The 23,096-nt window shown below is 42.8% G+C and overlaps 1 protein-coding gene across 2 annotated transcripts in view; it reads left to right on the plus strand.

Moving 5' to 3' along the window:
• Positions 1-22,867, plus strand: part of PPP2R2A (protein phosphatase 2 regulatory subunit Balpha) — a 76,942-nt gene extending 54,075 nt beyond the window's left edge. For both annotated transcript variants that reach the window (XM_048829307.2, XM_048829306.1), the window contains exons 4-10: positions 12,122-12,287; positions 12,498-12,610; positions 13,044-13,221; positions 14,499-14,663; positions 17,199-17,368; positions 17,939-18,030; positions 21,879-22,867. In XM_048829307.2, the coding sequence (XP_048685264.1) occupies positions 12,122-12,287; positions 12,498-12,610; positions 13,044-13,221; positions 14,499-14,663; positions 17,199-17,368; positions 17,939-18,030; positions 21,879-22,158 (1,164 nt within the window). In that variant the 3' untranslated portion in view covers positions 22,159-22,867. The remainder of the gene's footprint in view (positions 1-12,121; positions 12,288-12,497; positions 12,611-13,043; positions 13,222-14,498; positions 14,664-17,198; positions 17,369-17,938; positions 18,031-21,878) is intronic.
• The last annotated feature ends 229 nt before the right edge of the window (positions 22,868-23,096 follow it).

Below are 23,096 nucleotides of genomic sequence, written 5' to 3' on the forward strand. Positions count from 1 at the left end.
CTTCACTAGCCTCTGGAAAGGAGAAGATCCTGTGATCCTTGAAACACATGCAGCTGATGGAGAAAAAAGAAGGGACAGTGTTATTTAAAAAGACACATTTTATAGAAAAATGAGTACACTCTTTCATGGTAAACCTTACTGTTAACATTACATACCTAGCACATGTGCTTTCGTTACAAGGTCACATTTTGCCTCTCCTCCCCCCCCTCCTCGCCCCCCCGCACGTGGCTAACAGCGGGGAACATTTTTGTTCAGCCACAGGCAAACAGCCCAGCAGGAACGGGCACCTCTGAATGTCCCCTTAAGAAAAGCACCCTATTTCAACCAGGTGACCATGAATGATATCACTCTCCTGAGGATAACACAGAGAGATAAAGAACGGATGTTGTTTGAATGCCAGCAAACATACACTGCAATGCTTTGTTCTACAATGATTCCCGAGTACGTGTTACTGGCCTGGAGTGGTAAAGTGTCCTATCATGGTGGATGGAATAGGGCTCCCCTCCCCAGAAACCTTTTGCAAAGGCTTTGGGAGTACATCCAGGAGAACTGCGAATGCCAGGACAAATTAGTCATTAAACATGCTTGCTTTTAAACCATGTATAGTATTTTAAAAGGTACACTCACCAGAGGTCCCTTCTCCGCCTGGCGGGTCCGGGAAGCAGCTTTGGGTGGGTTCGGGGGGTACTGGCTCCAGGTCCAGGGTGAGAAACAGTTCCTGGCTGTCAGGAAAACCGGTTTCTCCGCTTGCTTGCTGTGAGCTGTCTACAACTTCATCATCATCATCTTCCTCATCCCCAAAACCTGCTTCTGTGTTGCCTCCATCTCCATTGAAGGAGTCAAACAACACGGCTGGGGTAGTGGTGGCTGAACCCCCTAAAATGGCATGCAGCTCATCATAGAAGCAGCATGTTTGGGGCTCTGACCCCGAGCGGCTGTTCGCCTCTTTGGTTTTCTGGTAGGCTTGCCTCAGCTCCTTAAGGTTCACGCTGCACTGCTTTGGGTCCCTGTTATGGCCTCTGTCCTTCATGCTCTGGGAGATTTTGACAAATGTTTTGGCATTTCGAAAACTGGAACGTAGTTCTGATAGCACGGATTCCTCTCCCCATACAGCAATCAGAGCCCGTACCTCCCGTTCAGTCCATGCTGGAGCTCTTTTGCGATTCTGGGACTCCATCATGGTCACCTCTGCTGATGAGCTCTGCACCCACCTGCAGCTTGCCACGCTGGCCAAACAGGAAATTGAAATTCAAAAGTTAGCGGGCCTTTTCCTGTCTACTTGGCCAGTGCATCTGAGTTGAGAGCGCTGTCCAGAGCGGTCACAATGGAGCACTCTGGGATAGTTCCCGGAGGCCAATACCGTCTAATTGCGTCCACAGTACCCCAAATTCGACCCGGCAAGGCCGATTTCAGCGCTAATCCCCTTGTTGGGGGGGGTGGGAGGGGGGAGTAAGGAAATCGATTTTAAGATCCCTTTAAGTCGAAAAAAAGGGCTTCGTTGTGTGGATGGGTGCAGGGTTAAATCGATTTAATGCTGCTAAATTTGACCTCAACTCCTAGTGTACACCAGGGCTCAGACGTTCTTGTCAACTGCTGGAAATGGCCCACCTTGATGATCGCTACAAAAGGTGTCTCTCTCTCTCTCTCCTCCCCTCCCCCCCCGCTCTCCTGCTGGTAATAGCTCACCTTGTCTGATCACTCTCGTTACAGTGTGTATGCTAACACCCGTTGTTTCATGTTCTCTGTGTATATAAATCTACCCACTGTATTTTCCACTGAATGCATCCGATGAGGTGAGCTGTAGCTCACGAAAGCTTATGCTCAACTAAATTTTAGTCTCTAAGGTGCCACAAGTTCTCCTTTTCTTTTTTCAAAAATGAACGGGATTCATGCAAAGCTATATTTCTCTGAGCATAGGAAGATGATCAAGGAAGTTCTAAGCTTGGTTTTGAGACACCTTTTGGTGTTGAGCAAGGCACTCAACCTTAGTTTCCCACTTGTAAAATGGGAATATTGCCTTCCAGGGGAGTTTTGGAGAGTGAAGTGTTTTTGAGGATGGAACAATATTATCACTAATACATTGTGTAATACATTGACTTCAGATGGAGAGGCGTAGAGGATGTTAATAAGATTTTTTGTCCCTTGGTACTATATCTAATTATCCTCTCCTTAAATGAATTCCCATGGCTTGTTGGCAGAACTTTGTGCGTCTGTGCCTGCACTCATTATCCTAGAGTTGGCTGACAAAGCAATTTCTTGTTAATAGAGTTGCCCAACACTCCAGGATTATCCTGAAGTCTCCAGGAAGTAAACATGAATCTTTAATTCAAGACGATCTCATGTGATGACACCTCCAGGAATATGTCCAATCAAAATTGGCAACCCTATCTATTAACCACATTTCCCTTTGATCAGACACTGCCCCAAAGTTAAATCTGCCACTGGCTCTTGTCCCTTTTAGTATGGCTCACAGATTGACATGGACTTTTTGCTACTGAATGTGATGTAATCTCTCTGGCTTCTGATTTAACTCAGAGCTTAGTGATATTTCAATCTACAGTAGAACTATACACTGACTAAGGCTCACTGAAAATTACTGCATTCTATGAATTCGAGTAACCACAATAAAACAACCATAGTGCATTGCAATGAACTTGACTTATTTGGCAATTTGTATTTTATTTTTAAGACTTCAGCATGTACTGTAATATACCCTGTAAAACTAATGAAGTCATGCAGTGAAATTTCACTGCCTTGGAGGCTTTTAAATCTTTGCTGAGGAGTGAGGAGACACAGCCACTCTGTGCAAATTATAAAGTGTGCAGATGAGTGAGATCCTATTGTTGATGAATAATTGCAAGGGTTGAAGACAAGGTCCTGTACATCAAGTATTTATTCCAATCCTTTAACTCTATCCTTGTTCTGAATAATTTTCAAATGAGAGACCGTCATAATACTTAGCCCTTCTGTAGGGCCTTTCATCTGTGGCTCTCACAATGTGTTACAAACACTAATAAATTGATTCTGGCATTACTTCTCTGAGGTATTTAAAACTAATAGCACTGGGGACTGGAGAACTTGGGTGGCAAGAATAGTATGCAATAGAAATTATACAAAGCACATAGGTTACTCTTTCACCCCCCTCTTGAAGCAATGTAAAGCAGTTGAAATGCATGTGACTGTCAAAGAGTTTTCGACGGATATACTAATTGTCTGAATTAAAGACATAACTTTATATGCAGTATTGAACACATTGTGAATTAAACATCAGATGACTGCCCATATGTCATTAAGGAGGGATAAAAATAAGAGCATGGGGGAAAATACCTTGAAACGATGCCGATATGGATCTGTCTTTCCTATTCTGGAAAAAAATATATATGCGTGTGTAAGTCCGCTAGTAAGAAGGGATCAAGACTTATGTACAATGTGTACATTACTACCCTCCAAGTTATATTTTTCATGTATACTGTACAGTATTTAGTTGAGATCGGGGGGTGGGTGTGTGTGTATGGCTGTTGTCCCCCACAAAATCTATTTGCATCAGGTACAGAATGCTTTCCATCTCTTGCACCAGTGACTAATATTAGATAGCGGTGTCTTTTCTGTATTAAATTAAAAAAAAAAAAATCTTGCTGCCCTTATTTTCTTAGGTGGAAATTCTGACTTCATTTAAGCACCGTGAATATGTCACAAGCTCTGAGCTGTGGAAATGACTATCCAATAGAATAGGCTTACTTCTATTCAACAAAATAGTGTAGAATCTCTTGCCTTAAGAGCCTTTTGTTAAATCTTTAAAGGGTAAAGCAGGTCATTGTCAGTGTTGGCCTCTTTGGAAGTGTCTGCTTATGAAAGTCATTGCATTCATATTAAAATAAGTAAACTTTGTTTTTGTGTGTGGATATAAGCAGTAGAGAGGCGTATTAATCTACTTGACAAGCAAATCACGGTCTGCTTTTTAGTTAATAGAAATTAATAAATACCTTAATAGTTGTATTATTATATTCAGGTGGGTAACAATTTGAGATGCAGATTTGAGGCGGTATTTTGAAATTTTTCCAGACCAGCTTCAAAGCTAGTGAGTAGCTTAGCTAATACTCAGTCAAAACCAGAGAGGAAGCTGCTCATCACTGATACCATTTAGAGACATTTTGTAGATAGACAAAGGATGTGCTTTTGGAAGGGCTTTAAGATTTGATCCCTCTGCTCCCACAGCATGTTAGTTAACTTCTGCACCGATGTTTGGCTCAGAATGTCATAGCCTATTAAATTAGTGGCATTTTCAAAAGTGCCTGAGTGAATTGGGAGCATAAATCCTATTAAGTCAATGGGACTTGTACTCCTAAATCACTTAAGCACTTCTGAAAATCCCACCCCAGTTAAGATATGGAACTGATGGCATTCTTTTATCCATGTAATAATCCGTACTTGCATAGTGCTTTTGTTTTCTATAGCACTCCACAAACTATCCTCCCAGTATGCTGGTGGGGTACATATTCCCATTTTAAAGGTAGGGGAGCTGAGGTAGAAAGCTTGATTTAGCAGAGGCTGCACAGAGTTGGCATTGGAATTAGACCACTTGGAGTTGGCATTAGAGTTAGGCAGTGCTTGGGGCCCTAATCTATACTTAGACCATGCCTCTTCAGAGAGGTATAACTAATTTACTTAATCTTGCCATAATTGTGACCACATCATGAGCCAAAACTACCTTACCTATAAGGTTTTTTTAAAAGCTGCTAAACATTAAAAATATTTTTAATGACCTGTATGATTGAATTGTATAGTCCGCAGGAAATAGACAAATAGGTTTCAGACTGGCTTGAGTGTCAAGGAAGTAGGAGGAGGAGTAAGAGTCTCTTTTATCTCCCTGCCAATATGGGGTGGATTTCCGAGAGGACGCTTTCTAGTGTTCATTCAGTCTAGTTGTAAAAGTCCTAAGCAATGAGAATTTTGCCATTCTCAAAGGAGGTTCTTCTTCCACCGCCTGCAACAACTTGTTTGCTTCTGGCCTGTGCAGAATTGAAACTTGTCTTAGGCAAATAAATCATTAGGGTCAGTTAGTGCCATCTAGTGGAATTTATCTGACTTTGGTCAGGACAAGTAGCCTTATAGTAATTTTGTTTAGCTGGATTATGGTTGTAATGTAATGTAAAATGCAGGATGTCCTTACTATAATCTTCTGTTGGCTATACTGTAATGTGAAATTCACTGCAGATTTATGCTTTTATGAATATAGATATGCTAAATAAATAGCCTTTATACAGGCTAGTGTCCAAGAAACTTTAAAAGACTAAACAGCTAATCTTGACTTTCCTAGGTAGGTTGTCTTTATAGTTGACTCTTGTAGTTCTGTACCATAATTTATTAATGCAGAATAAATTGAATAACCCATGAATCCTAGATCTCTGACGCATTCAAATTTATTGATGTAGCACCTTAGCTGTAGACCATTGTGCATAATACTGTAAATATAAATATAAATGTAAACACAAACTTTACATCAACACAACTTAGTAAAACAAATACAAATATTAGAAACCCAGGATTAGCCCTGTCCTAAAATCAGTTTTACCTTTTAAAATCACCACCCCTAAAACAGTATACAACAATAGGATTAAACAATAATTAGAAGTACATTCTTTCATTGGGGTCAAAATAGCCTCTCTTTCACACGTTTAGTTCTTATTTTTGCAGCTGGCCTGGCAACAGCCTATACAACTGAAACATTTTCACTGCATAGCAAATATTCTGATTTCTTATCTGACGATTCCTGGGGCATCACAGAACAGCTAGTCCTTTTAAGCAGTGTAAGGCTGTACAGTTCTAGGATTTTAAAGTTCTTCGTGGCTTTCCCAAAGAAGTTTCCTTCACCATTTATCCTCAGTGATTTGGTTCAGGAAGCTTCCTTCCTAAATCAGCTTTTCTTCACTGCCAGCACTGTCTGGGTCCAGCTCATTTTTGTCCACTTGGAATCCCCAGGACCAACCCACTAGGGGTTTAACTGCTTTTGCAACTTTTTTGGCTATGAGTTGTCACCTTTGTGGTGGGACAAATTCTGTTGCGCCCTTATGTGTTGCATCATTATGCTGCATCAGAAGAGAACATTGCCTCAGTTGTTTTATGGGCCACTGAAGTGGTGAAAATTCAGATGACTGAACTTGCAGGATATGGAATCTTGCCCTGTTTAAATATCAGAACGGTCTTGGAGAGGTGGGGATAGGCAGCAACTTGTTCGTAGTCTAGCAATTCTGGTTACAAGTTAGGATCTGTTTAAGGAAGTGGAAGTCACTGAATACTTGATTTTAATGCTCAGCTGCCCTGAAAAGCTCTCCTTAATTTCCGGTCACTGGCATGACTGAAGATCAGAGTCCAGTGTGACTGGCTAGGATATCCTCAGAGAGCTGTCAGAAAGTCAGATGCTGCCGTTGGTCTTGTGTAGTTGAGTACCTTTCTGTGTGTTTATGCAGACTTCCTGTTTTCAACACAGAGCGTTATTTATTAACGGGTGTGTGTGTCTTAATTTGAACAGTTACTGGGTAAATATTTGCTTAAATTTAATGTGCATCAAGCCAGCATCTGCACCTTGGCTCCATGCCAGTTCCAGTTACCCTTCAATACAAGGAGTAAATGTTTTGTGGTGAAGAAACTGGATCCTGACTCAGGAGATCTAGGTTCTTCTTCAAGTTCCAGTCCCTATGGGCGTGTTCCACCTTTGGATGCGAGTGCCCCTGTGCACTTTTGATCGGCGATTTTAGTTAGCAGTGTCAGTGTCTGTGCCCCATGCAACCTCGTGCTCCTGTGCAAGGATATACAGCCTCCAGTTCCTTCTCAGTTACCTTCAACTTGAGAGAGAGCCAGAGCCGTGTGGTGTCTGCTCTTAGCTTTTCAGATACCACGTTATTCTGTGGGTTTTTTAGCATTTTATTTTGTTATGGTCTTTAGTCGTTTCCTTGTACGTTTTAAGCATAGATGTGTGTTTTCGGGAGTCCCCCCAACTCCCCAGTTTTCTTTTTGCGGCCAGGGCCGCCTTCACACTCGGCCTGTGTTCGTCTGCAGTCTCCCTGACAGCGGCGGATATGCCAAAGACACTGGGTTTCAAAGCCAGCCAGACCTGTCACAGTTCTTTCCCCCTCAGCAATGGGCATTCCACTTGCCTCTGCTGCCTTGGAGAGTTTCACATCCCATCTGAGTGCAAGGCCTGCTCTGGATTTAAGGCATCGCAGAAGCTGAGGGAAGTTTGAAGCTTCTTTGGATGGAGTGTTCCTTGAGGCTGGTGGGGTCCAATTCTTGATTTCCTCATCCCAAGTGCATAGGCCTCTACCGCTCAGACTGCACTGGTAACTTCAGCCTTGGTATGCAGAGACTATGGGGCAGCTTAGGAAACAACACATCCCAAAATGAAGAAAACCTGTTCCCCGGAGACAGACTCCAAAAGGAGAGGAAAGTCATCTCTGAGGCCAGGGAAGGAGATACCCGGTATAAGTGCTGCTAAGATTCCTGCAGGCCTTGGTACTGAGAAACTGGTACCCAACAAAAATACTTCAGGTACATCTCGCGCTGAGAAGTCTTCTAGCAAACTGCACCAAATGGCGCAGTCATCGGTACCGGCAGCGGAAGCCTACAGACACAGCGACTCTTCTAAGGGGCCTTCAACACCTTCACCTTTCTCCTGAGGCCACAGCCACGAGGAACTCATGGACCCTAATGAGGCGCTATTTTCATTAGCCTGCATGGCAGACACCCCCAGCTCCTTGGTTGTGGACAGCCTCGACGAGAACAATCAACAAGCTTGCTTCAAATCGACTGTCTCAGACAAATGCACAAGCATGTTGACCTCTTAAGCCAAAAGAGCTATTCATCATCTGCTCTCTGGTCTATACTTTTTAACATTTTTTTGATCATTTGCCTTAAGCCCAAAGAGCAGTTTCAGTCCCTCGTTTCAGATGGCCAGATGACTCTGAAAAACACCATAGCAGACTCCATGAGCAGGCATTTTGACGAACACCACAAGTGATCTTCAGCAGTTTGGTTTTTTGGAGCATATGGCAGCCCTGGGGCCTCCTGGAGATAGATCTCTTTGTAATGCTGTCCAACGTAATGCTCCATTGCTTGTACTTGAGGAGAGGTTATGGCCACAAATCTTCTTGTTGCCAAATCTACTTTGCCCCTTTCTCTGTAGGTGCATCTTTGCTGTCCACTCACGGCGGCTCTCCTGACCCGGATATCAGGCACCATGACCCCCACCCCAACATCTCTTCACCGCACCTCAAGGTTTGGCTCCTCAGTAGTTCTCAGACGTAGAACTGGACTGTTTTCCTGAAGTTAAGACTATTCCTGAGCAGTAGAAAATCTGTCCTGAGGAAAACCTACCTGCAAAAGTGGAAGTGTTTCCAAACCTGGTGTGCCCATTGAGCCATATCTCCTCAAAGACCTAATCAACTGACTGATTAATTACAGAACCCCAAGGTTTGTTACTCAGTTCCATTAGGGTCCTCCCAGTTGCCGTTAGAGACTTTCACTCACCTGAGGAAGGTTTTTCCGTTTTTGCTCACTCTAGTGCAGTCTGAATTTTTAAATGTTTGTCTAACCTTTTCCTTCATGACAAGGCGCCAACTCCACCCTGGAACCTTATCCTAGTTCTGAACACCCTGAGTTAATCTCCATTTGAACCCATGGGCAGCTGTTCATTTCTTCATTTGTCTTTCAAAACTTCATAACCATAACTTCGGACAGGAGAGTAGGAGAGCAGGGGGCACTCCTGGCTGTGACCTACTCTTAGACAACTTTCTACCGTGACAGAGTACATCCCCATCCTCGCTGCCTACCTCAGGTCATATCAGAATTCCACATCAGTCAGGGCGTTCGACTCCCAGTATTTTACACCAAGCCTCATCCCAAGAGAAAAGGCTAGTCTTCATACTCTGGAAGTGTGAGAGGCTCCTGCCATCTTCCTTGATAGAAGAAGTCCCTCCAGGGCCTCTCCCAGACTCTTTATCTCCTTTGCTGAAAGGGTGAAGGGGCAACCAATTTCTACTCGGAGACTGCCAAAGTGAGTTTCAAGATGCATCTTACCTTATTATGACGAATCTGGAGTGCATCCCCCGCCTCGAGTGACTCCGCGTCGGTTAGGACTCAGTCAATCTCAACAGCGCCCATCGGTACAAACCATTTTGAAGAACTCCAGCTACTCTACAGGTAAGTAACCTCCCCTTCAGTTCCCAGTTCTGCCACAGACTTCATATGTGGCCTTGGACAAGTCATTTAGCCTCCATTTTTTCCCCCCATCTGTAGAAGGCAGATGATAATTCCTACTTCACATGAACATTCTGGAGATTAATTCATTTGTGTTCAGGAGTCACACACTGGTGATGGGGACCACAAAAATACATCAGTGGCGAAGAGCAGAAAATCTACCTTCAAAATAGAGCTTTGGGAGCATATATGTTGACTACTTTCCTGAGATTTCAGGGAATAAGTTCAGAAAAATGGATGCCCTAATAATACACCAGGATTTATTATTTTGTAACTACTCGTGTGTGACCTTGGCAGAAGCTGTTTCATAAATACGGTTATTTACCCAGGAGTATTTTGTAATATATCTTAGATTCATATTGCACCTTTCATCAGACACAGAGCATTCCAGAGTTCTTTATAACGTGTAGAGAGCGTCACTGAAATGTGATTCCTCTGTATCGTTATACAAGCATGTGTAACTTCATCTACCACTGAAATGCTACCCATTTCTTGAGTTGGGATGTAGCAACTGTTCAACAGTATAAAGCAAAAAATGTTACATAAGCTAGGACAGGAAATGAACTTTGTATCCAATTGAAACTTCACGAGGAACTCATGGAGGCGGACTGCAATTATCCTAGTTGGAATTCGTCCCTAGTTAGAGGGACAGGGGTTTGCTTATACCTCTTGCTTTTTTTATGTTTAGTTCTATGATATCCAAAATGACTCCAAAGACCTTTTGCTTTTCATGCTAAAGATGGTGTCTCCTACATTACAATATCCTCTAGTCCTGTATATTTTTTTATTAATCCACAAACAAGTTTGTGTCAGTATGAATCATCGAGTTTAGTATTGACTCGAAGTAGAGAACGCGACTGAATCATGGCCAGCACATCCTACAGCCCCATAGCTTTGCCTTGGAAATCTCCCATTCAGTGTACTGACTGCTTGACCCTGCTTAACTTGTGAGGCATGACTGAAGAAGCACAGCAGCAAGTTCCTTCCTCTTTCTAGGATGGGAAGGCCAAAATAATTGGTGGGCGTGGTTCGGTATTCTGGTGCTCAATAGTGTGACTTCTAAGGCAGCTTTCTTCTCCTTGCTCCTGGCTTACTCTACAACATGATAAATTCTAATAACGCCTCGCCCGCATTAAAATGTAAGGATGTGGTACAAGAGAAAGGGATTTGGAAAATGTAATGTGTTTGGGTCCAGTAATGATCATACCAGGAGATAATTTGGGGGCACAATTTGTGGATGAAAGGACCTGAGTCGTATATAAAGGGAGGAGCAAGTTTCACAACTCAGAGCTCATCACAGCAAAGGCATGATTCACCTGTCAACCTAAGATGGTGATGGTGGGATTGCTAGAACCTAAGTGGGATATGAAACAGCACAAGTTTTGAAGCTAGCGGTGTGCTCAGCTGTGAACTGTTTCTTCCTGGTCACTTTTCGCATAAGAGGAAGTCAAATTTCTCCTGTGTGAGAGTGCCTTTAAGAAATCATTACATTAAAAAAAAAGCTTTCTAGCCGGGGGAGCAGCGGCCTGTGTAAGATTTGAGGCTTCCCATCATTCCAGGCAGCTCTTCCATCCAGCCAGGGTGCCCTCATAGCATAGGCTGTCAATCATAGGTGTGGTTTTAATATTAAAGCTATGCTGGCTAAAGGTGGAACCTCAGAGTTAGGAACTCTTCAGGAATGGAGGTGGCTTGTAACTGCAAACAAAACCTAATGGTTGTTCTTTCCAGAGTTTACAATTGAACATTGACTTAATACAGCTTTGAAACTTTACTATGCAGAAGAAAAGTGCTGTTTCCCCTTTTTTTAAGTTGTTTATGCTTAACACAGTACTGGACTGTATTTGCATTTTTTGTTGTTGTTTTGTCACTTGTGCTGCCTGATTGCATACTTTTGGTTCCAAATGAGGTGTGTGGTTGACTGGTCAGTTCGTAACTCTTTTGTTTGTAACTTTGAGATTTCACTGTAGAAGCTTTGACTTCCTCTCTTTTTTTCCAGCGTAGCTTCCCAAAAGGAAGGAAAAGGGGTTTCTAAGAAAACAGGAACTAAGACTGTTTAGGGGTGGAAGAGCTGATTTATATATATTTATATCTGGCTTGCACTGTGGATGCGTTTGGGATTCTCACAGCTTGAGTAGCAGGTCACTCTTCCCCAGACTAGATTAACCCGATGTGCAGCAAAGAGTGTCTTCTGGAGACTTTGGGGACTATACTCGCTAGGAAACTACATATTCTGTGGGCTGGATGAGACGCTAACATAATTTTTAAAAGCTTACCGACAGTTTCTTAGCTCTGAGGGCTGCTTATTTGCAAAGTTAGAAGATTCAAAGTTCAGCTCTTTTGAGTTATTTACAGGGGGCAAGTAACTATGTTGTAAATCGTGCACGAGTAGATTAAATGACGGAAGGATTTTTTTTTCTGAAACTTTAAACATTGATCACATTGAAACAAAGCATAGAAAATGACAGCCCAAAAAGAAAACTGAGAAAGCTGAGTGAGTGAAAAGGGGGGATTGGTTAAAATCAAGTGTCTGCACAACTATACCGTCTTTGTGCATATCAAAAGTAACAGTATGTACTCAGCACTTCTGTAGTGCTGAAACTTTACCCAAACCCTTGTGAAATGGATGAGGCTTGTTGCATCCATTTTGTAGAATTGGAAAAACAAGACACAGAGAAGTTGCAGCTTGTCAGAGGATATACAACAAGACTGGCCGAGGCAGGCATAGTCCTGGCTACCAGTTTCCTGTTCGAACCATTAGTCTACATATGCACTCTGTGTAAACATCCCCCCCTACAAGCTTGGTACACGTGCACTGCATATAAGCCTTAATCACATAATTCTCAGAAACAAATCTTTTCTCTCTCCTTAGAACAAAATCCAGAGTCTCAGCAGAGGGGAATACAATGTTTACAGTACTTTTCAAAGCCATGAACCAGAATTTGACTACTTGAAAAGTTTAGAAATTGAAGAAAAGATCAACAAAATTCGGTGGTTACCCCAGAAAAATGCTGCTCAGTTTTTATTGTCTACAAATGGTAAGTTTGTTTGTTTGTTTTATTGTACACAGTAAGCTTGAAAGCAGAATAAAGCTGTGTAGAATGAATCTCAAATTTTCTGCTCGTCTTTCTGTCCTTACTTACAGCATACTCAGCTTTGACTAGCATCAAAGTTTGTTTATGCTTTTTTAAACTGAGAATTTAATATATTTTAATATATATACATATATATTAATATATTTATTTCAGATAAAACAATAAAGTTATGGAAAATTAGTGAAAGGGACAAAAGACCGGAGGGCTATAACTTGAAGGAAGAAGATGGGCGGTATAGGGACCCTTCTACAGTTACAACACTACGTGTGAGTAGCTCCTCTGTCTAGTGTGATAGTTCTCAGAATCACCGTCTGAGGGTAGGTAAGTATTTAGCCTCATTTAATAGATCGGGGTCTAAGGCAGAGGCAGTTGAGTGACTTTCTCAAGGTCCCACATAGATAGGTCTGTGGCTCAGCTGGCAATAGAAGTCAGAACTTCTGACTCCATGTGCCAGTCGTTCGCTACAAGACCATCCTTTGTACAGTGATATTAACTGTGAGTTTTCTATGGTGTCCCACATACTGTACTCCAGCAGTTCCTTGCCTGCTATGCATAGGACATCAATTTTTTAAATGACTTCAGGGTTCTTGTTTGTCAGGCTGGTGGAGGTGCATGGGCGCATTGGATGGGTGGCTGGCAGTACACATTTATCTCTGTTACATGCACAGCTTATATTTTGTGTTTTCTTGTATTTGGCAGGTGCCAGTATTCAGACCCATGGATCTTATGGTTGAAGCCAGTCCGCGAAGAATATTTGCAAATGCTCACACGTATCACATCAACTCTATCTCCATCAATAGTGATTATGAAACGTACCTATCTGCAGATGACTTGCGGATTAATCTGTGGCACCTAGAAATTACAGACCGAAGTTTTAGTATCTTTTTCTGTTTGTCTTTTTGTCGGAGAAGGACTTTTTGCCATAACTAAAGTTGTTAGATTTCTGTTTTCCCTTGAAGTGTATGCTTAAGACACCTTCCATTGCTTAAAAAAAAGAGGAATCCTCTTGGCACCTTAGAGAGTAACAAATTTATTTGGGCATGCTCGGGGGTTTTGCTGATACAGATTAACACAGCTACCACTGGGAAACTTGGTTCCATTTCTTAGTTATTTTGCAGTTGCAGAGAATATTGCTTCTGGCATGCCAATACCGTAGGATCCTTTTTAGGCAACATAAGGCAAAGCAGAGTTATGATTAATATTGGTTGTTTTCCTGGCAAAAAAATTATGGGAAAGCCATGGCATTTGTTGTCAGAAAGGAGGAAAAGGTAGCGCTCCTGGAACAGAAGAGGAGCAGGGCTGGAAAGAGAAGAATTTGAAAGTATTTGTCTTTTGAACCAGATCTTGAGCTACTTTAAGAGCCAGGTCTGCGGGAGAGGTACCATCCTCAGTTCCTCAAGTTATTGGTCTGCTGCAGAACTTCCCAGCCCCCTTCTCTCTCTCTCTCTTTGCTCCCCTGCCGCCCCACCCCTCCACTCCTGCACACATGCGCAAAAGTTCTAGGTCTCTAGAACCACAGGAGCATATTCAGCCACTGCTGTGTGGGGAGCAGGAGCTGGGAGCAGTGGGAAAATAAGGAGTCTCAGAGTTCTGGGGGGGTGGGGAGGGAGACAGGAAATCACAAAATCCATGACTCCTGTGACAATCAGCCTTGGTTATGTTGCGGCATTTGGTAAAATTAGACACAGGCCAGCTGATGTTCTACAGATCAAAACCGAACAACTGATGTGGTGCAAAATCATTTATTTAGAAGGTTGGATTTTAATTATTTTAAGCTTATAAAATATATTGGTGGCTGTCGCTTACTAGATGATAGAAGAATTTTTAAATGACGGCGTGTTTATATTTCAGGGTATGTTGACTGGTTTTATAGACAATTAAAAGAAGACTACATTTCCATTTTTTCAGGTGGATAAACAAAGGCACAGAAAAATGGTGATTTACCCCGGGTCACAGAGGGAGCCTGTGGCAGAGTCCTGTCTCCCAGTTCCCTACTGCCACACTGCTGCCTTCTTCTTTGGATTGTTTTATGTTTGTCTGTTTTAGATACCCATTTATTGGTAATTGGAGAGGCATTGTGGAATAAATGTATAGAGCTGTATAAGTGTGTTCTGAACATTTGAAGAGAGAATTCCTGAATAAAACGCACTCTAGATATTGTAGATATTAAGCCTGCCAACATGGAAGAGCTGACAGAGGTGATAACAGCTGCAGAGTTCCATCCTAACAGCTGTAACACATTTGTATACAGCAGTAGTAAAGGAACAATTCGTCTGTGTGACATGAGAGCATCGGCACTCTGTGACAGACATTCGAAATGTGAGTTCTACTTTTAATTGATTACCCTCCCCCCACATTTTTTTTAAAGCATTCCGCATTTCCTTACTAGATGAAGCTGTGGGCTTATCTGCCCTTGAAATGCTACAGCTGAGCCAGCTAGACACTACCTATGCTGACGGGAAGGGTTCTCTCCTCAGCAGAGGTAATCCAACTCCCTGAGAGGCGATAGCTAGGTGGACAGAATTCTTCTTCTTTCTACCTAGCACTGTCTACACTGGGGGGTTAGGTTGGCTTAACTACACTGCTTTGCGGTGTGGATTTTTCAGACCCATGAGTGAAGTAGTTACGCCAACTTAATTTTCTAGTGTAGACAGTGCTATGTGTCGTGCCTAAGCATCAAGTACTGTAAACTGGGGCTTTTGTCAATAAATTTCTAACACACCTCACTGTGAGTGTATAGTGAATTTCCTTCGTATGGGGGGAAAAGGAAAAAAACCCAATGTCCCATGAAGGTTTTTTTTATCTCCTTGCTTGAGTGAAAACAGTAACTTAATGTTACTGCAACTTAAAAAAATTAATGCCAGAGGACTGGCCAATTGAGAGGATTGGAAACAGCTTAATGCAGCCTTTAACTTTTAAATTACCGGTTCAGTTCCAACTCAGATCTGTCGCTAATGCTCAAGACTTGCAAATGAGTACACCCTCCAAAAGTTAGATTCCTCCCTCTCTTGGACTTTTTTTATTGTGATCGCTCTATAGGAAGCAATATGTACAGTGACTTGCCTTTTACTTCTTCTGTCTTACATACACTCGATTCGCTATCTCTTTAGAGGATCATAGAATCATAGAATATAAGGGTTGGAAGGGACCCCAGAAGGTCATCTAGTCCAACCCCCTGCTCGAAGCAGGACCAATTCCCAGTTAAATCATCCCAGCCAGGGCTTTGTCAAGCCTGACCTTAAAAACCTCTAAGGAAGGAGATTCTACCACCTCCCTAGGTAACGCATTCCAGTGTTTCACCACCCTCTTAGTGAAAAAGTTTTTCCTAATATCCAATCTAAACCTCCCCCACTGCAGCTTGAGACCATTACTCCTCGTTCTGTCATCTGATACCATTGAGAACAGTCTAGAGCCATCCTCTTTGGAACCCCCTTTCAGGTAGTTGAAAGCAGCTATCAAATCCCCCCTCATTCTTCTCTTCTGCAGGCTAAACAATCCCAGCTCCCTCAGCCTCTCCTCATAAGTCATGTGTTCCAGACCCCTAATCATTTTTGTTGCCCTTCGCTGGACTCTCTCCAATTTATCCACATCCTTCTTGAAGTGTGGGGCCCAAAACTGGACACAGTACTCCAGATGAGGCCTCACCAATGTCGAATAGAGGAGAACGATCACGTCCCTCGATCTGCTCGCTATGCCCCTACTTATACATCCCAAAATGCCATTGGCCTTCTTGGCAACAAGGGCACACTGCTGACTCATATCCAGCTTCTCGTCCACTGTCACCCCTAGGTCCTTTTCCGCAGAACTGCTGCCTAGCCATTCGGTCCCTAGTCTGTAGCTGTGCATTGGGTTCTTCCGTCCTAAGTGCAGGACCCTGCACTTATACTTATTGAACCTCATCAGATTTCTTTTGGCCCAATCCTCCAATTTGTCTAGGTCCTTCTGTATCCTATCCCTCCCCTCCAGCGTATCTACCACTCCTCCCAGTTTAGTATCATCCGCAAATTTGCTGAGAGTGCAATCCACACCATCCTCCAGATCATTTATGAAGATATTGAACAAAACCGGCCCCAGGACCGACCCTTGGGGCACTCCACTTGATACCGGCTGCCAACTAGACATGGAGCCATTGATCACTACCCGTTGAGCCCGACAATCTAGCCAGCTTTCTACCCACCTTGTAGTGCACAAGGCAACAAGGGCACACTCAGGAAACTTCAGGAAAACGTTTGAATAAATCCATCATTTACTTCACCGCATGTAGGTCACATTGCAAAGCTTTATTTTTCTGAAATACTGCATATAAGGGCAGCAAGGCTATTTATTCTAGCACAGCTAATACGCTGTAAATGTATAATAAGCTTATTTGGGTATATCCCTGTTTTAGCAGGGACTTGTATCCTGGACTTCTGAGGAGATGCGCTCCGTGGTCCAAAGGTCTTATATCTGATTGGTTTTAATTCTTCCAGTATTTTGGATGTTACAGCCTTAGGCCATGAATATAAGTGGCATTTGCCGTATACATCAGTATGCAACTTTTAATATCCTTGTGCCAATATTTCTTAGGGCGATAAGTTTTCTTCTTCGTGTGGGCATCAAACACCAGATAACTAACAGCATCTGCAGTGTTCCTAATTGGTCTGTGTTGTGTGATGTCTGTCTCGTGAAATGATGAGTATGCTGTATTGGGGTATGGGAGACGCTCATCAGTCGGTGCATGTATAAAATGCTGTCCCAGAACCATTTGAGATTTTTTTCCAAGGTTCATATCGAAATTATTGTTTTGAAGCGTGTGAGCTTGTATGGAACTGACTTAGAGTACTTTGCTGATCGGCATGCCTGTCTTTTCCTTAGTGTTTGAAGAACCAGAAGACCCTAGCAACAGATCGTTTTTCTCTGAAATCATCTCTTCCATATCCGACGTAAAATTCAGCCATAGTGGTCGATATATGATGACTAGAGATTATCTGTCCGTGAAGATCTGGGATTTAAATATGGAAAACAGACCTGTGGAAACATACCAGGTATCCAGTGAAATGTCATACACTGGTATTATAAACCTTGGAAGTATGTCATGTACTGAGTATGGCCTTGATCCCTTATTTGGATCTGTGTATACAGACCCCTGTTCCTATTCAGAGCTTCAGCAAAGTCAGTGGGGCACAAAGACATATGGGGGTCTGCTCTTTGTGGTCTGATTGTAGGATTAAGATCTACATTTGAACATGAATGACATGCTTTTTCTCGTGGGGTGGGAATCGTGAAGGGCACAATAGCATGACTTGCATTCTGGGCCACGAGTTAGCATAGTGATGGTGTTTTGCAGCATCTGAGAGGAGACCAGAGTTCACGCCTTTCTGCCTGGGCAACAGGAGGCAGTGTTGTGCAGGACACTTGCTCAGTTTAGGGACAGTCCAGTGCCAGAGGGTCAATTGTGATGCTTCCTGTCAACTTACAGGGTGGACTGAGAGTATCCGAAGGGGGTCCTGTTCAGTTTTCCTCAAGAATCGGGTTGGTCTCCATGTAGCTTGCTTGGACGCTTTCACAGACAAATCATGCTTTTTCAAATATTAAAGAAACTTTTTTTCCCCTAGGTACATGAATACCTCCGAAGTAAACTTTGTTCTCTGTATGAGAATGACTGCATTTTTGACAAATTTGAGTGCTGTTGGAATGGATCGGACAGGCAAGTCTAATAGTTTTTCTTCACATATTTAAGCCTGAGTTTTGAGAATGGGAAGCAGCACTATGGGTTCCTTCTGACGTGAGAAATTCAAAATCTAGCCTCAAATGTATGAATCCTTTTCTTCTTGGGTTTGGTTGTTTTTTTTTACAGTGTTATGAGCTAATGTAATGTGTATTAGCCCTTACTGTGGGAGTCTTGCAATTTGATGTGCAGGGAGTGAGAATCCGCTTATGGAGATTTTATGGCTGGATTGAGGCCTTCAGTACTCTTCACACTGGAGAGTATATATTTCTTATGGCTGTAAGTTTCCTAGTATGCTTTGGGAGCTGTGTTGTTCTCCTTAATAATCCTGTCTTGCCAAAACATGAAAATACGTAGACAACCCTCTAAGAATTTCATTATTTTTTTAAAATGACTTTTCAAGCTTGCCTTGCCTGGCCGTCTCCCCAGTAATATTTCTGTTAACCTAAGTTGAATGATGATTTAAAAAAAAAAATGCATTGAGCCACTCATTTTCCAAATCTGAAGCAGCTCATTGAGTCCTCATCTGTTTCATCATGAGGGGATCATTCTCTTTAAACGAAACAGCCGTTTATCTAAATATTTGGATAATCTCTAAGCATATTTGCTTAACTGAAAATCTGATATATTTCCATTAGATGGTCTAAAACTAGCCAACTCTAAGGTGTATAAAAAGTTGGGTATATTTTGGTCCTGATGCTCGTGCAATTGTAGCCATGTACTTTGAGCCAAATTCAAAATGCTACTCCTCCTGGCTCTCAGACATTTCTTTCCAGGGGACACTCTGTTGCTAGCCATAAGGGCAATACTGGCTGCTTACGTGCAGAAATTCAAATGCTTGTCTTAATCAGAGAACCTTGTAACAGGTTGTGACATTTCCCAGGGTTGTGAGGCACCTGCCCCTAGTGTGAGGATGTTGTCGGTGCCCGCTGTGGTTGAGCTTCCTGAATCCACTAGCCTCTGGCAACACAATTCTCCACAAGCCTCGCTCTTTCTGAACAGGTTAGCAGTAGGCACACACCAACCCCTGACTCTTCTGAGCATCCCTCTGGAGTGTTCAGACTCAACACTGAACGCTCACAGAACTCTGCTTCGCTACTCCCAAAGGAATAGCACACCCCAGCTTGCAAGGAGTCAACTCGGAATCCCCACTCATCTGAACATACAGCACTTCGGTATATTTATAGTGAAAACAAGAATAAGTTTGGTATCAAAGAACAGAGTGTCAAGTAATAGAAAGGAAGAATATTGGAAACGAGTAGTTGTATACAAAACGAAATCATAACATGCTTTCTAGAACCTAAACTTAACTCAAAAGACATTCTCTTGTCTCCAACAAGAGACAGTCATTGGTGAAAGAACAGGTTAAGGACTCTTTAGAAAAGCCGGACAAACACAAGTCCATGGGGCCGGATGCAATGCCAATTGCATTGGGGGAGTTGGCCAATGTGATTGCAAAGCCATTGAAAACTCATGGTGATCTGGAGAATTCCTGGATAATCGGAAAAAGGCAAAAATATAGTTTCCGTCTTTAAAAATGGGAAGAAGGAGAATCTGGGGAACTACAGGCCAGTCAGCCTCACCTCAGTCCCTGGAAAAATAATGGAGCAGGTCGTCAAGGAATCCATTTTGAAGCACTTGGAGGAGAGGAAGGTCATCAGGAACAGTCAACATGGATTCACCAAGGGCAAGTCATGCCTGACCAGCCTATATTAGAAGGAGCGTTGCTAGCAGATTGAGGGAAGTGATTATTCCCCTCTATTTGGCACTGGTGAGGTCACATATGAAGTATTGCATCCAGTTTTGGGGCCCCCACTACAGAAAGGATGTGGACCAACTGGAGAGAGTCCAGCAAAGGGCAACGAAAATGAAATTAGGGGGCTTGGGCACATGACTTATGAGCAGAGGGTGAGGGAACTGGGCTTATTTAGTCTGCAGAAGAGAAGAGTGAGGGGGGCTTTGATAGCAGCCTTCAGTTACCTGAAGGGGTTTCCAAAGAGGATGGAGCTCGGCTGTTCTCAGTGGTGGCAGACAACAGAAAGAGGAGCAATGGTTTGAAGTTGCAGTGGGGGAGGTCTAGGTTGGATATTTGGAAAAACTATTTCACTAGGAGGTTGGTGTAGCACTGGAATGGGTTACCTAGGGAGGTGGTGGAATCTCCATCCTTAGAGGTTTTTAAGGCCCAGCTTGGCAAAGCCCTGGCTGGGATGATTTAGTTGGGGTTGGCCCTGCTTCAAGCAGGGGATTGGACTAGATGACCTCCTGAGGTCTCCTGCAGCCCTCATCTTCTACAAAGATAGCTTCCCCAAGTCCTCTCCCCAGGGCTCTCAACTAGAGGCTCCCTTTCACAAAATTAAGCCCACTGGCAATTTTTCTTCACAGACGGATGGATGCCAGGGTGTGTGTCTGCACTCCCAGATATACCAAGAGAGACTTTTAATGTTTATCTGAGTGCCTTCCTCCCCCCCACCCACTGTTGACCTCTTCCTGTTAATTTCCTTCTGAAGTCCTCTTCAGGTTTTTACTAGCATTTGACTTAGTATGCTAATAGACTCCTATTGTATGTCACCCAGGGAGATGAGTGTCTGGATAAGTGTTGTCTCAAGACACGCTGCCTTGGAGTGACCTGCTTTCAACCGCAGACCTAGAGAACATAAATTTTAGTACATACACTTAACTCCTCACATATTATCTGTACATACATCTCACAGTGACAGGGATGACCTCTGTGACACAGGCTTTCAGTGGAAATCTGACGGGCTCACCAGAAGCGGTCATGTGATCCCTATAGTCCTGTGTACCCCTGTTGGCATCAGAAGGTCCTTGGGTCACACAGGTATGATCTATAGGGCCTAATCCTGTGAAATATTGAGCATCTGCTGAAGCATGTTGAGTAAACTAACTGCCAACGTCAGCTGGAGTTGAGGCTGCTCAACACCTTGTAGAATGGGGCCCATAATCACTTTAAAACAGTGTTTAACTCCCAAAGAGTCAAAATTGGTCCTCTGTGATTCAAAGAACACTGCTGTTTTGAGTTGGGGTATGACCGTATTGGTTACTTCTTTGAAGTTAAATAATATAGATGTTCTTCTGAAGTATTGCTTTCCATGGGGACTGTTGGTTGGGGTTAATTTTGGCACAATGTGAGTTCATACGACAAAGAATGTACAGAGCGAGAGCTCCCTGTCACAAGGTCTTGGCAAAGGTAGTTGTTGATTGAGTGAGGTTCCGGATAAAAATCTGAGGTGTACCTCTAGTGGCTTTTAAAATAGCTGTTTGAGGTGAAAAAATTCTATTGGCCGCTACGGGCCCTAGTTCTGTAAGGTTCCACGTGCCCTCCTCTCTCGTTGACTTCAAGAGTGGAGGGCACTCAGCATCTGACTGCAGCAGTCCCAAAATAGGTGACATTGTTTCCCCACCACTGTGCAACTGAAAGGTATTTTCTGAAGGGGTGAAAGGGAATGGAAAGGCAGGATTTCTGGGCTCTTCTAGAGTGTAAGCGTATCCTGTGGTCAAGACATTGGACTGGGAGTTGGCTGATGAGTGGGTTCACATGGGACCTTGGGTTAATCACTTAATCCCCCTGTGTGCCTCAGCTCCCTATCTGTAAAATGTGAACACATACTTTATTTTCACTCCCCTTTGTCTTCTCTGTTTGACGTGTAAGCTCTTTGGGCCGGGGACTCTTTTTATTTATATGTACAGCGTCTAGCACTGTGGAGCTCTGTTCTCAGTTGAGGCCTCCAGGCGCTACCGTAATACAAATAACTCCTTCCTTTTTTAAAATGTGGCATTCTTGGATTAATCTTTAGCTTTCTTATTTCCAGTGTTGTCATGACGGGATCTTACAACAATTTCTTCAGAATGTTTGACAGAAACACAAAGCGAGACATCACCTTGGAAGCATCACGGGAAAATAATAAACCCCGCACTGTTTTGAAGCCCCGCAAAGTCTGTGCAAGTGGAAAGCGAAAGAAGGATGAAATTAGTGTTGACAGCCTAGACTTCAACAAGAAGATACTACATACAGCCTGGCATCCCAAGGAAAATATCATTGCTGTAGCTACTACAAACAACTTGTATATATTTCAAGACAAAGTGAATTAGGGTTGGCATTCCTAACAGAAGAATTCACTTCCTGCATAGTTGAGATAGTTGAATCTAGCATTTGTACCTGTAAATGAAAGAGAATAAAAGAGAGAGGTCCATTGTGGCACCCCTTTCCAGTGTTTAAAAATGTGCCATATGACACACTTTTTTTAGCTACATGGAGAAAGCTCTGATGATTCATCACAGTGGTGTTCTCCATGTTTGCTAGCCATTTAGGTGAGGGTAGGGCACTTTTTAATTTAATGACTACTTGCACCATCTTGCCTAATGGACTAGATTGGACTGTATCAACATTGGTTTACTCCACTTTTTATGCCTTCCATTGTGATGACGTCAAACACAGGGAAAGCCTTCAGTCATGCTATGGGATTTAATTGTGTAACCTCATTACTGTATCATTTGTGGCCCTTTTTTATTAAATGCAGCTCATTCTTGCTGTGGCTTGTAGCATTCCTCCTCCTGGACTCCCCCTTCCCTCCCCTTCATCCCCTCCACCCCTCCCTGGTGGTGGTGTATAGAAAAAAATGAAATAAAGCACATGAAATGGGTCAGTTTGGGGTCAGTGGTAAAGGAAGGGGTCTATGTTGCGAACAATGTTTTAATAAGCAGTTGACTGTAATCACTCCTTGCCATGTTTGGCACCAAAAAAGAGAAAATAAGGAAGAAAAAAAAAAACTACTGAATAAAAGTGACAAAGAATGAAGAATCTGGGTTTTTTTCTTTTTTTAATCTACCTCTTTACTTTATACAAATATTCTGTGTTTTACCTTAGATGCATGAAAATAAAGTGTTGGTTTTTTGTAATGATTTTAACCAGTATTCATTTTAATTATTTTTCAGTGGGCAGGGGGAGAGGGAGGGTTTTTGCAACTGTCTGGCTGTCATTCCTGTATGAAAAAGATCATTCTAACTCTGGTATTTATTGACCATTTCCA

The sequence above is a fragment of the Caretta caretta genome, chromosome 26 (genome assembly GCF_965140235.1).
Source record: "Caretta caretta isolate rCarCar2 chromosome 26, rCarCar1.hap1, whole genome shotgun sequence".
Classification (NCBI taxonomy): Eukaryota; Metazoa; Chordata; order Testudines; family Cheloniidae; genus Caretta; species Caretta caretta.